The 14,241-nt window shown below is 35.9% G+C and overlaps 1 protein-coding gene and 1 long non-coding RNA gene across 3 annotated transcripts in view; one reads left to right on the top strand and one right to left on the bottom strand.

Annotated features, from left to right (window-relative positions):
- gabra4 (gamma-aminobutyric acid type A receptor subunit alpha4) overlaps nt 1-14,241 on the top strand; it is a 75,916-nt gene that overhangs the window by 36,379 nt on the left and 25,296 nt on the right. The window contains 1 exon segment of the mRNA NM_001017822.1: nt 2,928-3,080. Within this exon segment, the coding sequence (NP_001017822.1) occupies nt 2,928-3,080 (153 nt within the window).
- Nucleotides 383-2,952, bottom strand: LOC141377666 (uncharacterized). Of its 2 annotated transcripts, XR_015507221.1 has the most exons (4): nt 2,837-2,952; nt 1,782-1,931; nt 1,469-1,672; nt 383-927 (listed from the first exon to the last, which is right to left on the bottom strand). It is a non-coding gene; the product is annotated as an uncharacterized LOC141377666 (long non-coding RNA). The 2 variants fall into 2 exon arrangements; XR_015507220.1 differs by lacking the exon at nt 2,837-2,952 and having other exon boundaries at nt 1,782-2,204.

Raw genomic sequence — 14,241 nt, 5'->3', positions numbered from 1 at the left:
CCATGGATATAAGGAAAGAGTGGTCCATTTGAACAGTACACCATGGTTTTTGTCTGCTTTTAGGCTAATAAAGCATATCCTGATCCCTTTCCTTCTCTTTCAGGTGAATATGTGGCAATGACAGTCTATTTTCACTCCATAGAAATCCATTATAAAATGTTTTTGCACAATCCTATCTAAAGGGGTAATCCTGCCAACTAATGATCAACAGTAAAAATGACACATTTTACCTCTTCCCAACAGGGAAAGCCCTCAGCAATCATAAATGCATGATTATATGTTGTCAAGACTTTGCAATAATAAAAATGTCATAATAATGAAAGTCAATGGGGCAAAAACAGCCCCAAACATAAGGAAAGGGTGGCCAATTTAAACAGTACACAAGTTTTTTTTTTTTTTTTTTTTTTTTTGTCTGCGTTCAGGCTAATAAGGCACTTCCTCTTCCCATCTGAAGATCCAACTGAAGATCAATAGCAAAAATGACACATTTTACCTCTTCCCTACAGGAAAACCTCAATCAAGAATGCCTGTTGATATAGTGCCAAGGCTTTACAATACAAACAAAAGTCATTATAATTGAAGTCAATGAGGCATAACGAACAAGTAAAGCCCTCAGCAATCATGAATGCATGATTATATGGTATCAAGACTTTGCAATAAAAAAAGTCATCAGAATGTAAGTCAATGGGGCCAAACAGCCCCAAACACAACAAAAGGGTAGCCAATTTCAACAGTACTAAAGTTTTTTGTATGCTTTCAGGCTAATAAGGTACTTCCTCTTTCCATTTCTTCTCTTTCAGGTGAATATGGTGTAATGACGGTCTCCATAGAACTCCATATAAAAGCCAAAAATGTTTTGCAAAGGGTCTCTCTAAAGGGTTAATCCTGCCAACTAATGATCAACAGTAAAAATGACACATTTTACCTCTTCCCTACAGGAGGGCACTTTAAGGCACTTCCTGTTCCTCTTACTTCTCTTTCAGGTGAATATAGGCTAATGACGGTCTACTTCCGCTCTATAGAACTCCATATAAAAGCCAAAACGTTTTTCACAGGTCTCTCTACAGGGTCAATGCTTCCAACTGATGATCAACAGTAAAAATGACACATTTTACCTCCTCCCAACAAGAAAAAAAAAAAAATCATGAATGCATGATTATATGGTGTCAAGGGGCTTTGCAATCAAAAAATAAACGTCATTATAATGGAAGTCAATGGGGCAAAAACAGCCCTGAACATAACGAAAGGGTAATCCATTTGAACAGGACACAATTTTTTTTTTTTTTTTTTTTCCGCTTTCAGGCTAATATGTCACCTCCCGTTCCTCTTCCTTCTCTTTCAGGTGAATATGGGCTAATGACGGTCTACTTGCACTTCATAAAACTCCTTATAAGACATTTTTGCACAGGTCTCTCTGAAGGGTAAATGCTGCCAACTGATGATCAACAGAAAAAATGACACATTTTACCTCTTCCCAACTAGAAAAACCAAAAACAATCATAAGTGCATGATTATATAGTGTCAAGACTTTGCAATAAAAAGGTCATTATAGTGGAAGTCAATAGGGCAAAAACAGCCATGAACATAACGAAAAGGTAGCCAATTTGAACAGTACACAATGGTTTTTTTTTTGTCTGCTTTCAGGCTAATAAGGCACTTCTTCTTCCAATTCCTTCTTTTTCATGTGAATATGGGAATTACAGTCTATTTCCACTCCACAGAACTCCATATAAATACCAAAAAACATTTTTATACAGGCCCAGTTAAGGGGTCAATGCTACCAACTAATGATCAACAGTAAAATGACACATTTGACCTCTTCCCAACAGGAAAAAAACTCAACATTCAAGAATGCATGATTATATGGTGTCAAGGGGCTTTGCAATCAAAAAAAAATGTCATTATAATGAAAGTCAATGGGGCAAAAACAGCTCCGAACATAACAAAAATATAGTCCATTGGACCAGTATACAAAGGCTTTTTGGCTAATAAGGCACTTTCTGTTCACATTCCTTCTCTTCCTGGTGAATATGTGGGATGACGGTCTACTTCCACTTCATAGAACTCCATATAAACCGTTTTTGCACAGGTATATCTAAAGGGTTAATCCTGCCAACTGATGATTAACAGTAAAAATGACACATTAGACTTCTTTCCAACAGTAAAAACCACCAACAATCAAGAATGCCTTAATATATGGTGTCAAGGGGCTTTGCATTTAAAAAAAAATGTCATTATATTCAAGTGGTGCTCGCTGCAGAGCCATTTGAGGAGAGCTGAGCTCCAGCGAGGGGGAGCTTAAGCTTGAGCTCCACCTTTTTTGCACTTCTTCTACGAGTGATGTCACTGGGGGTAGGGTTAGGGGTGGGGTTGGTGTACGCATTAAAACAGCTTACAGGAGGAGGAGCGACAGCTCATGCTCCCCCTCGCTAGAGCTCAGCTCACCTCAAATGGCTCTGCAGCGAGCACCCTCTCATTATATTGGAAGTCAATGGGACAAAAAGAGCCCCAAACATAACAAACGGGTAGTCCATTTGAACAATACACAAGGATTTTTTTTATCCACTTTCAGGCTAATAAAGCCTCTTCTTCTTCTTTTTTTTCTGGTGAATATGTAGGAATGACAGTCTACTGTACTTCCACTCCATAGAACTCTATATAAAACGTTTTTGTATAGGTCTATCTACAGGGATAATGCTGCCAACTGATGATAAACAGTAAAAATGACACATTTTACCTCAAGAGTGCATGATTACATGGTGTCAAGACTTTTGCAATTAAAAAAAAACATCATAATAATAAAAGTCAATATGGCGAAAACAGCCATGAACTTAACAAAAGGGTAGTCAATTTGAGCAATAAACAAGGATTTTTGTGTCCACTTTCAAGCTAATAAGACACTTCCATTCCTGTTCCTTCTCTTTCAGGTGAATATGTGGTAATGACGGTCTACTTCCACTTGAAAAGGAAAATGGGCTACTTCATGATTCAGACGTACATCCCCTGCATCATGACTGTAATCCTTTCGCAAGTGTCGTTCTGGATAAATAAGGAATCCGTGCCCGCCAGAACTGTCTTTGGTATGTGTTACTCTCAAATCTTCTGCACCGTTTCTCCCTTCTGAGCCGCCAACACCATTTTTATGCAAATATGGAGAAACAAGCTGTCGTATCTCCCTCCCTTCATTTCACATACTTCATTCTTTTTTGTTTTTGTTCTGATAATAGTTTGCGTAATGCCTTTTTAAACCCCGGGAAAATACTAATTGTGAAAGTGGGTTAGCATTAGCCACATTGCACAGCTAAAGATACTGTTGGCAGTTTCCTTCAGAATCTACAGTAACTTACTGGCTGCAGTTAGACAGTAGCTAACTATAAAGCAAATACAAACATATTGTATTTACATTGAATACAGCACTATTTATCTTGCTGTATATTTGTTTACAGAACTGCATGTATATTTGTAGTGTAAAATGTTGTCATGGTCACCACATCACACCTGCCACTGAACTGAACTACACTTCCCATAATCTTCAGCACCTCACACCTGATGCTCATGCTGCTCTCTAGTGTGATTCTACTTGGTTATCATGGCAAAAATACAGTAATCTTCACAACGTAACTATAAAATACATACTGTCCCACAGTAAAATACGGGTTATATTACAGTTAAATGCTGATGTGTAATTTATATAAATTGTAAATAACAGTGTATATTGTGTGAAATGATGCCGTGCTTAAAGAAACACTCCACTTTATTGATGGTAAATAGGCTTATTTGACCAGTCCCTTACTAAGATAAACCGTTAAGTGTTTCCATTTTTTTTCAATTCAACAATCTAAATTTCTTTTGAGTATTTTGAATTTATCAAGTCTAATAATCTCATTTTTTTCTATATATATATATATATATATATATATATATATATATATATATATATATATATATATATATTTTTTTTTTTTTTTTTTTTTTTTTTTTTTTTTCAGGAAATAACAAATAAATCCTAATGAGCATAAGAGATTTCTTTCAAGTTTAACATATTTTCTGAAAGGTTAGCAAAGTCTTTCTCCCCCTTTTTACAGGAATAAACATGCAATGATAGAAAAATATGGTACAAGGTTTCATCAGTGTGAAACAAGTTCAGAGCATCTAGTTTTTGAGAGCCAGTTCATTATTGATTCAATTCAGTTCAATACTACAGTAAGTTAAGCTCAGCTCCAAAGCTGAGGCAATCCCATTCTGGTGTCCAGATCAAATCAAATATGCTGAGGTAATTTATATACATAGAAAGCATCTAAAATGCAAGAAAAGTGTCTCCTTTAAAGCTTCAAATAACTTCAAAATGTCTAAATATAAGTTAAATGTTACATAGTTATTCATAGGACTTTTTTTAAAAAAAGAAAGAAAACAATATACATATTCTCATCTGTGCTTTTTAATATAAATATCAAAAAACAAGTCCTAATATTAAATTCTGTTATATTTAAAATGTATTAAAATGGGTTAAACGGAGTGATCTGTAGGAGAGCGGCATAAAAAAACAATTAAAAATGACTATTTATTTACTGAACAATATTTTGGTGTCTTCCCTAAATTATGGTAAAAGATAAAATTGTTTTAGCACAATTTTGAGGAACCATTTTGATCCAAATGTTGATTACTGTAGACTTTAATGACGAATAAAAGCAAAAATACAACTCAAAATGTTGACTTCTGCAGATTTTCATTAGTTCCAGTGAAAATCAAAACATGTTTTTTAAACTTACTACTGTATATTTACTTTTCTTACCCTTTTTATTTTATTTCATTTTATTCTGAAGTGTATTATCTTAGCACTATATTTTGCAGCAAATGATAATAAATACATCTTAATGATGAACAAATTCATGAAGACAACTTTGAGGAAGGGGCGATGCGGTGGCGCAGTGGGTAGTGCTGTCGCCTCACAGCAAGAAGGTCGCTGGTTCGAGCCTCAGCTGGGTCAGTTGGCATTTCTGTGTGGAGTTTGCATGCTTTTCCTGTGTTCACGTGGGTTTCTTCTGGGTGCTCCGGTTTCCCCCACAAGTCCAAAGACATTTGCTATAGATGAATTGGGTAAACTAAATTGGCCATAGTGTATGTGTGCTAATGAGAGTGTATGGGTGTTTCCTAGTGAAACACTGAAATTCCTCCAGATTCCTTTAATCTTTTAATGATGTTATGCCCTGTTGAAGGTGAAATATCCAAATGTCTTCCTATCTTTCATTGAGAAACATTGTTTTTCAACATTTCAATTGCTTTCTCATGTATTTGTTGGCAAACTGGTGATCATTGGCCCATCTTTGCTCCTAAAGGACTAGACCTTTCTTGGATGCTGTGCCAAATCATAATTACAACCGCCTCTTGACATCACCTGTTTCAAATTACATCATTATATAACCAATTTACCTGATTCTTACAACGCAATCTCACGGCAATTTTTGTAACTCTTTGATTTAGTGGCCAATTCGTATGAATTTGTACGATCTAATTTTAACAGTTTAGTACTATTTACTCAATGACGGTTGGGGTTAGGGGTGGAGTCGGGTGCCACGCCTCCTTTTTAAAATCGTTTGTTTTTGAACGACTGAACTCGTACGAATTCGTACAAATTAGCCACTAAACTGACAAAACGTAAAATACTTAAAATGGTTACGTTTCGTCGTGAGATCAGGCTGGATTATTAGCTCTAAATTGCTCCTGTCCCAACTTTTTTTTTTTTTTAAACGAATCACTACTGTCTTTTATTATTTGTGTTTTCCATACTCTACCAACCTTTTCTGATTTGGGGTTGTATATTTTTGCAACAAATAATAATAAGAATAAATAATAATTCAGTATGACAAATTAAACCATAAAGACAACTTTGAGTAACTCTTTAATATGTTGACTACTGTAGATTTCCGTTAATTACAGTGTTTAGCATGACACATGCTAGTATAAAGCGGGAATATAGGCTGCATCCCATTTGTATTGTTTTGATGCTTGAAAACCCCTTTTCGTCGCTGACCCATGTACAACATGAAATCACCCATCTTGACAACCACGAATTAATTAGTAACCCAGAATAAGTCTAAAGCCAGATAAGCATGTATCCGTCCATCTGAAGGGGATTTTTCTGTTTCGTGTTAAAGTGTTAGTTTGGAGCCCTGATCCAATTATAAATCTGTGATGCCTCACAAACTACTGAATCATAACATGTGTCACCGTGTGTATCGTATCATGAGGTAATTGGCCAGACCCAGCATTTTGAATACAAGAGAGTGTGTGTTTGTTATTTTGTGGGTTTTAGGGATCAAGTAAATCCAAAATGTCAGCGAGTGTACACTTGTTATTTTTTTAAATGAGTAACACATACTTTTTTTTTTTCAACAACACTGTGAGTGTTGTATTGTCTAAAGATGATTGATTGTTTGTTTTTTAGCTGTGTGACACATAATACAACTCTTTAACTCAAGGCAAAAGCTGAATTTTTTGTAAGAATGTCAATCTTACTTAACATGTTGATTGATTTGTTTAGTACACTGGGAAAAAATGGTGTTTAGGAAATAGACTGAAATAAATTTAAAGGGCACCTTTGGTGAAAATCATCTTTTTGGACAGAACTGTCTGCGGGTATAGTGTGTCCACAGTCATATTGGGGTGATAGAAACACAATAAGTCTGTTTTTGAAAATTTCCTAACATTAAAATGAGATCCAAATGCCTCCCATTTTAAAGCCCAGCACAATGTGTCATAGGAGTGCAGTTTCCCCGCCCACCGAATTGATTGACAGTCACGTATTAGCATGTCTCTGTAGTAACGCATATAATCATATCCACAAGACAGGACCTGCGCAACACAACCACGATTAAAAGATCTGTTCAGCTCTCTGTGATCATCAGTCATCATCAAATGTGATCAAGAATGAGTTTACAAGTTTAAAATGTTTTTAAAACAGTGCATGTTTGTAATAAAGATTAAAAAGAAGATGCTTTAATCCCAGTTCGTGGACTTAAATCAGGTTTATTTTGTACATTAATAAAACAAATTTCCTTGCAGCAGTGTATATTAATGTGTATCCTGTCAGCAGTACAGCTAAATGTGTGTCTGCGCGCTTGTACGTGCACAAACTTTACAACATTGTGTGTGACTTGAATTAACTCCACAAAAAATATATCTAATAACAGCTGGGAAAGTAACTGCATTAAGGGAGATCTGCTTCATTCTAGTCTGTCACTGTGATGCTTTTCTACGTGAAGGCTAGGGCTCTGACACGCACGTGGGAACTGTAGGCAGAGAGAACCAGCTCATTTGCTTTAAAGGCACGGGGGATAAAAACAGCCACGATGTCTTAACAGCTCAAATTTCCCAGATTTTAAAAAAGGTGTAATAAATAACCTGATGGGTATTTTGAGCTGAAACGTTACAGACACATTCTGGAGACATAAAAGACTTAAATCTTGAAAAAAGGGTAAAATAGGTGCCCTTAAGATTAATAACAGATACATTCGTTGTAAATGTTATAAAAGACCCTAAAATGTTAATTATATTGTCTGTATTTTATATTATTAAATATACTACATCTTTAAATGATTTTGTATATTTATTATATATAAAAAAATCTAAATAATTCATACAAGTCAATAATTCATACAGCATTTCATTATAATTATCACAAAGGTCATTTGAAAAATTTAGGTAGACTCTTTAATTTCATATATATATATATATATATATATATATAATTTTATAAGAAAATCAAAAAGCAAGATTTACTGATCTGTGTTAAAAGGAGCGGATTTGCTCAATCGTGTTGATGAAATCTATTATATATCGTCATTAAAAATGTACTTTTTTTTCATCAAGGACACAATCAATTGTTCAAGACTGACTGTAAGGACATCTTAAATACCACAAACAAGTTTTTTTTTATGTTTCAAATAAATGCTGTTATTTTGACCTTTCTGTTCATCAAAGAATCCTGGAAAGCAATTTGTGTCGCAAAAATATTCACCAGAATAATAATAATCATCATCATCAATCACCAATAATAATTAATCAAAAGAGAGATGCAAATCATCATTTTAGAAAGTGACTCTGAAGCCTGGGGTAATGATGCTGAAAATTCAGCTTTGCATCCCAGTGAATAAATTACATTTGAAAATAGATATGCATAGAAAACTGACATTATTTTTCCATTAAACTTTTAACTTCACAAATATATGCAGTTGAAGTCTGAATTATTAACCCCTGTATATGTTTTCCCCAATTTCTGTTTAGCAGAAAGATCTTTTTTTCAACACATTTCTAAACATAATAGTTTTAATAACTCATTTCTAATAACTGATTTATTTAACTTTGTCATGATGACAGCACATAATATTTAACTATAAATTTTTTTCAGGATGCTAGTATTCAGCTTTAAGTGACATTTAATGGCTTTACTAGGTTGATTAGGCAAGTTAGTGTAATTAGGCAAGTCTTTCTATAGTATTTGTTCTATAGACAGTGCCAATTGTAGCCTCAGTTTCCTGTTCTTAGCTGACAGGAGTGGCACCTGGTGTGGTCTTCTGCTGCTGCAGCCCATCTGCCTCAAGGTTTGATGTGCTACTGTTACCTTTCTATTAGCTCAGACTAGTCTGGCCATTCTCCTCTGACCTCTGGCATGGACAAGGCATTTGCACCCACAGAACTGCCGCTCACTGAATGTTTTCTCTTTCTCGGACCATTCTCTGTAAACCCTAGAGATGGTTGTGCATGAAAATCCCAGTAGATAAACAGTTTCTGAAATACTTAGACCAGCCTGTCTGGCACCAACATCCATGCCACGTTCAGAGTCACTTAAATCACCTTTCTTGGCCATTCTGATGCTCGATTTGAACTGCAGCAGATCGTCTTGACCATGTCTACATGCCTAAATGCATTGAGTTGCTGCCAGTTATCAAGCAGTTAGACAGGTGTACCTAATAAAGTGGCCGTGAGTGTGTGTATGTGTGTGTTATCAATAAATCCTAGTGTTCTCAAACTTTGCGCTGGTAGTCCAGTTAAGAAATATAACACTTTCTTTTCTTCTTACAATCCAATCCAGAACACCTTATTGCCAGCGTACAGCCAAAAAGCACAGAAGAAAAAAGTCTTCCCATTCCACCCACCACTCCTCTCTCTTTCAAACTCTCTTCCCTTTATCCCTCTAAAACCGTCCTGCTCATTGCCACTGACAGACACGACTTTACACCCGATCATCCCTGACCGCCCTTCTGTGCCGTGACCTTATCTGTCTGCGGCAAACACCACGACAAAAGCACATCTCCATACAGTACGCAAACACACACACCTCCTGTTCCCTCGCACACTTCACCTGAGGCACTACAGAGAAGCTGAGAATAGAACGCTCTCATTCTCCACTGGAAAAAAAAAAAGAAAGTGTAACAATGACCCACCTTCAGATGGCTACTAACAGAGCGCTGCGCTTGGACCCGGGCCAGGCGAGCGGATTTTCATGTCCTAGATGGAAGTGTGCTTAGTGAAGGGGTTTCTGGGTAATGACAGTGTGGGTTTTTGATGGTCGGCGCGTGTGCAGAAATGGACGCAGCAGGAGATCACAATCATTTGTTCTGGGACGGTTTCCATATTTCACTTTCTCATGGCTCTGGTGTATTTCAGAAAGAGACTGGATTCCTGAAGGCTCTGATTGCTACCTTTGTCAGCAAGAAATAGTTGGAAATTAGTTTTGGTGGTGGTTAAAAAAAAGATTAGCTTTTTTTATCTTGGTCCATTTAAGCTGTAAAAAATGGGTCATTTTTGGTATGAGAGCAGGACAGTCACATACTGTAGCGACATGTACTAGTAGGGCTGAAATGGTCAGTTTATTTAAAACTTTTAGTTTGATACAGTATATTAGCTAAATAAATCAGAATTGAATCTAAATGAAACACTTCTGTTGAAAATAAGCAAGTCCCTTAGAGTTTTACTGTTATTTGAATCCATTTAGAAGAACTCTGGGATTGAAAGCACTTTAGCTTAACATAAATCATTAAATCGAATTAGACCATTAGCATCTCACTCAAAAACCAAACAGTTTTGATAAACTTTACTATTTAAAGCTTGACTCTTTTATACATCTTACATTGTGTACCAAGATTGACAGAAAAAGAAAATTGGCTGTATTCTAGGCTAATATGGCTCAGAGCTAAACTCTTATTCTTGTGTAATATTTACAATATTAATATTTAAAATTTACTACAATAACATGACTGATGTAGAAGCAATGATAGGAGCAATACACTGCGCCTGAAAATAATCCCCAGCACCAAGCTCTATAGCACCAACACTTAAAATATAATAGGTAAGCTAAGCTAAAAGTTCAGATTTTGCCAGACCTGAAGATTGGTTGAATAATAAAACTCAACCGTTTAAATTTAGACTGGATTCCTAAAGGCTTTGCTTCTGATTTGTCAGCAAGAAGTAGTTGGAAATTAGTTTTGGTGGTGGTTAAAAAAAGATTTGCTTTTTTATCTACTTGGTCCATTTAAGCTGTAAAAAATGGGTCATTTTTGTTATGATGTTAGAGCAGGACACTCACATACTGTAGCGACATGTACCAGTTTTGCTGAAAATAAGCAAGTGCCCTCGAGTTTTACTGTTGAATCCATTTAGAAGAACTCTGGGATTGGGAAGCACTTTAGTAAAGATGTAGCTAAGCTACTTTTGCCATGTAGCTTTTAGCTTAGCTTGCTACATTTCCCAGGGGGTAGCTTTTAGTGTAGTTAAGCTACATTTCAAGTAGAGAAGCTAACAGCTTAGCTCACTACATTTTTCAAGTAGCTTGCCCAACACTGTTAATCACTTTCAACAGTGTTTTAAGAAAATTCAATGGGTTTTCTTCAGAATGATACCAAACTGTTGCATTACCAGGTCTGCATTCGGATTTGGGGAGCTTTTAAATTTGGGCAGGGAAAATCCAGGTGGAAAGCCCAAACTAGCACTTGACTTTAAGAGGTTAATGTGAAACGGAACAAACGTTGTTGGTGCCATACTGTTCATTTGACCCATAATCTGCAGTCAAATGTATGTTTTTGCATGTTTAGAACAATGTAAGCTGCGTCCCAAATCGTATACTTATGCACTATTCTACGCCATTTTGTAGTATAAATAGTGTAAGTAGTGTGTTCACACTGAAAACTCTAAAAGTAATAAGTGCACTTTAATTACCCGGATGATGCACTCATTCATCTGCTAAAATGAAGTGTGTAATGATGGACACTTCACGCACTCAACGACCACAGGTTTGCTTACGTAGCGGAAGGGGCGGAGCTATCGGGCACACATGTTGGATTACTTTATTTATTTTGGATGGTGAAAGCAAAATTCTCCTACGAAAGTGATTATAGCGCCTCCCGATGGTGAATGCGGTAATACTCACGGCAGGTATTGGTTGATAATTCGGTTGTTTATTTCAATGATTTGGCGACCGACAAACGTCATCAGGGAAACGCTTTGAATATCCGCTTAGTAAAAAAACATTAGTGTGCCATTTGGGACGACACTACATACATATACTACGCTGTTGAGTGCGTAAGTGCATAAGTACATGTGTACATAAGTGCATGAGTGTATAGTGTGCCATTTGGGACGCAGCTGTAGTCTCAAGAAAGTATATTCAATGAGCCTGTGTTTTTGCTTTTGCTTGGACAAAGAACCTAGATTAGATAGATTACTGATTTAATTATATGTACATAGTAATTAAGGCCACTTAAAAGGGACCTAATATGCAAAAATTACTTTTATAAGGGGTTTAAACACAGTTATGTGGTAACAGTCTGTGAATATAACCAGCTTCTAATGATCAGCATTTATTAATTGTATTTTTATAATCACACTTGACAAAAACAGTCTGCAGAAACACTTTGATTGACATTCTCCCTTTGTACGTGTCATCAGAGGGGGAAAGCCCCGCCCACTAGTGACGATCTCTCCCTCCTTGGCAAATGAGGTTAGTCTTGTTTTTGAATCTGCCACTATGCTGACAGACATTTATAGCTCCGCCTTCTTTTGAAAAGAGCAGAATCTCATTTGAATTTAAAGCGACAGTCACCAAAATGGCACAACTATAATCAAAGTGGCAGTCTCAAAGAGTTATAAAACATTATTTGTGCTGTATTTTTATCAGAGACTTTTGTAAAAAGGGGCATAATATGTCCCCTTTAACATATAGCGAGACCACTTTTTTCAGATCTAGACTCGCAGTGTAACCCTTTTTTGTTTTGTTTTTTCAAGACACGTGTTTGCTCAATTCTACGACAGAGCTCCATCATTCTTCCTCAACCATCCTCACATGAGCTTAAAAAAAAAGCTCTCGTTCTCAGCGCTGTGGATTGAGCAGTGGAACAGTAGCGAAACGCATCCAGCACCCCTGGCTAAATGTAGCCTGTGATGTACCTATTGATCGCTCCAGATCGCTCTGCTCGTGGGCGTTTGCGAGTGCGCTGCCATGCTCTGAAGTTTTCCAGAGACTGTGGATTATTCTCCAGAGCTGCCAGCAGTTTCCACACCAGGGTTCGATTCGGTTTTGCCCCCGCAGATCCGCGTGCCGTCGTGAGCACTGGCAGCACCTGTTTACCAGCCGTAGCTTGGTAACTCAGGGGAAGATGTCAGATTCGCTGTTTTATTCATGCTTCTGTTGCTGGCAGAAATTATCATGCTCAAAACAAAACCTGTGAGTGTTGTACAGTATGGAAAGAGGTAGTATGAAATAGAGGTGCTTTCTGAGACTTTACTATTGTAAATTCAGTGCATTTATCAAGAAAACGAAAGAATTGATTAATTGATTGATTGGTAAATTGATTATCTTTGTTATTTAGCATTTAGAAATTATTAATATTTAAATGCATATTCATGTTTTAAATGTTTATTTAATTGAAATAAAAATGTTAGTTTATTTGTTTATTTGTACAAAATGTATAAATAAATTTATACATTTATTTATACATTTATACCAGACCATTCTGTCTGGTTCTCAAATCTGATTGGCTGATAGCCATGCAATATTCCAGCCTGATCTCACGAGGAAATGTAAGTATTATACGTTTTGTCAGTTTAGTGGCTAATTCGTACAAATTCGTATGAGTTCAGTCGTACGAAAATGTGCGATTTTTAAAAAGGAGGTGTGGCACCCAACCCCACCCCTAACCCCAATCGTCATTGGGTGATGAGCAAATCGTACTAAATTGTACGATTTAGATCGTACGAATTCATACGATTTAGCTACTAAATTTACGAATTGCCATGAGTTTGCAGTGGATATTCCCATAATAACAGCACTCATCAGTCTCTTCACCCTTGTGTATTACTCCGGATTTTTAGACTCTCTGTTTTTGATTTTCTTTTTTATATACACGATTATGCCATCGAACTGTATAGACGCAATTCTATAAATGCAATATCATACTCGTAGCAGTCCCCCCCATACTAAATATTAAATTAAATTAACTAAATATGTTCATCTGTAGCTGTTTCATTGTAAATAAATAGTTAAACAGTCAGTAATGTTTTATTATTATTTACAAAGGATAGAATAAATAGTTTACAATAAAAAAGCTGCAAATAAATTAGCAAACAGTTTTAACAATTAAAATTAATAGCTATAATAAAGATTTAGAATCAAGGTATCAAATCATGTTAATCTTTTCTTCACTGTATAACTTGAACATTCTGATTAAAGAGCAATTAATGAATCTCTCATTTAGATATTCCATTTGATTACATTAAATAACAGAGGTGTCTCTTTAAAAATGCACACATCTAACATTATATTGTAAGCCTTCCTTGCTTTCTTAACTTTTTATGCTCATTGAAGACAAAATTAGTTTCGTTTAGAAGAAAACCCACCAAAATCGACATCTTTAGTTATTATTATTATTATTATTATTACTATTATTTGTTTTGTATATGTCTGTTCAAACCGTTCAAACATGCATTCAAAAACCAGACTTTCGCTCCAAATTGTGTGTACAGAATCCGTTTGGGAAACACAGTGTATTTATCACTATGGAGCGTGTCAGCTGACAGTCACGCACTGCTATATGACTGTTTTTATTGCATAGGAGGGGCAACGGACGTATAACGGAATATATATATACAGGGATAATTTAATGAATAAATGCATCCATTATGTTATTTAAAATATTCAATTAAAAATTAAAATATTAAGAGAATGTAACTTTATTTAGACCATTTAGA

The sequence above is a fragment of the Danio rerio genome, chromosome 14 (genome assembly GCF_052040795.2).
Source record: "Danio rerio strain M-AB ecotype USA chromosome 14, GRCz13ab, whole genome shotgun sequence".
Classification (NCBI taxonomy): domain Eukaryota; kingdom Metazoa; phylum Chordata; class Actinopteri; order Cypriniformes; family Danionidae; genus Danio; species Danio rerio.
This window is presented reverse-complemented; position numbering and strand designations above follow the sequence as displayed.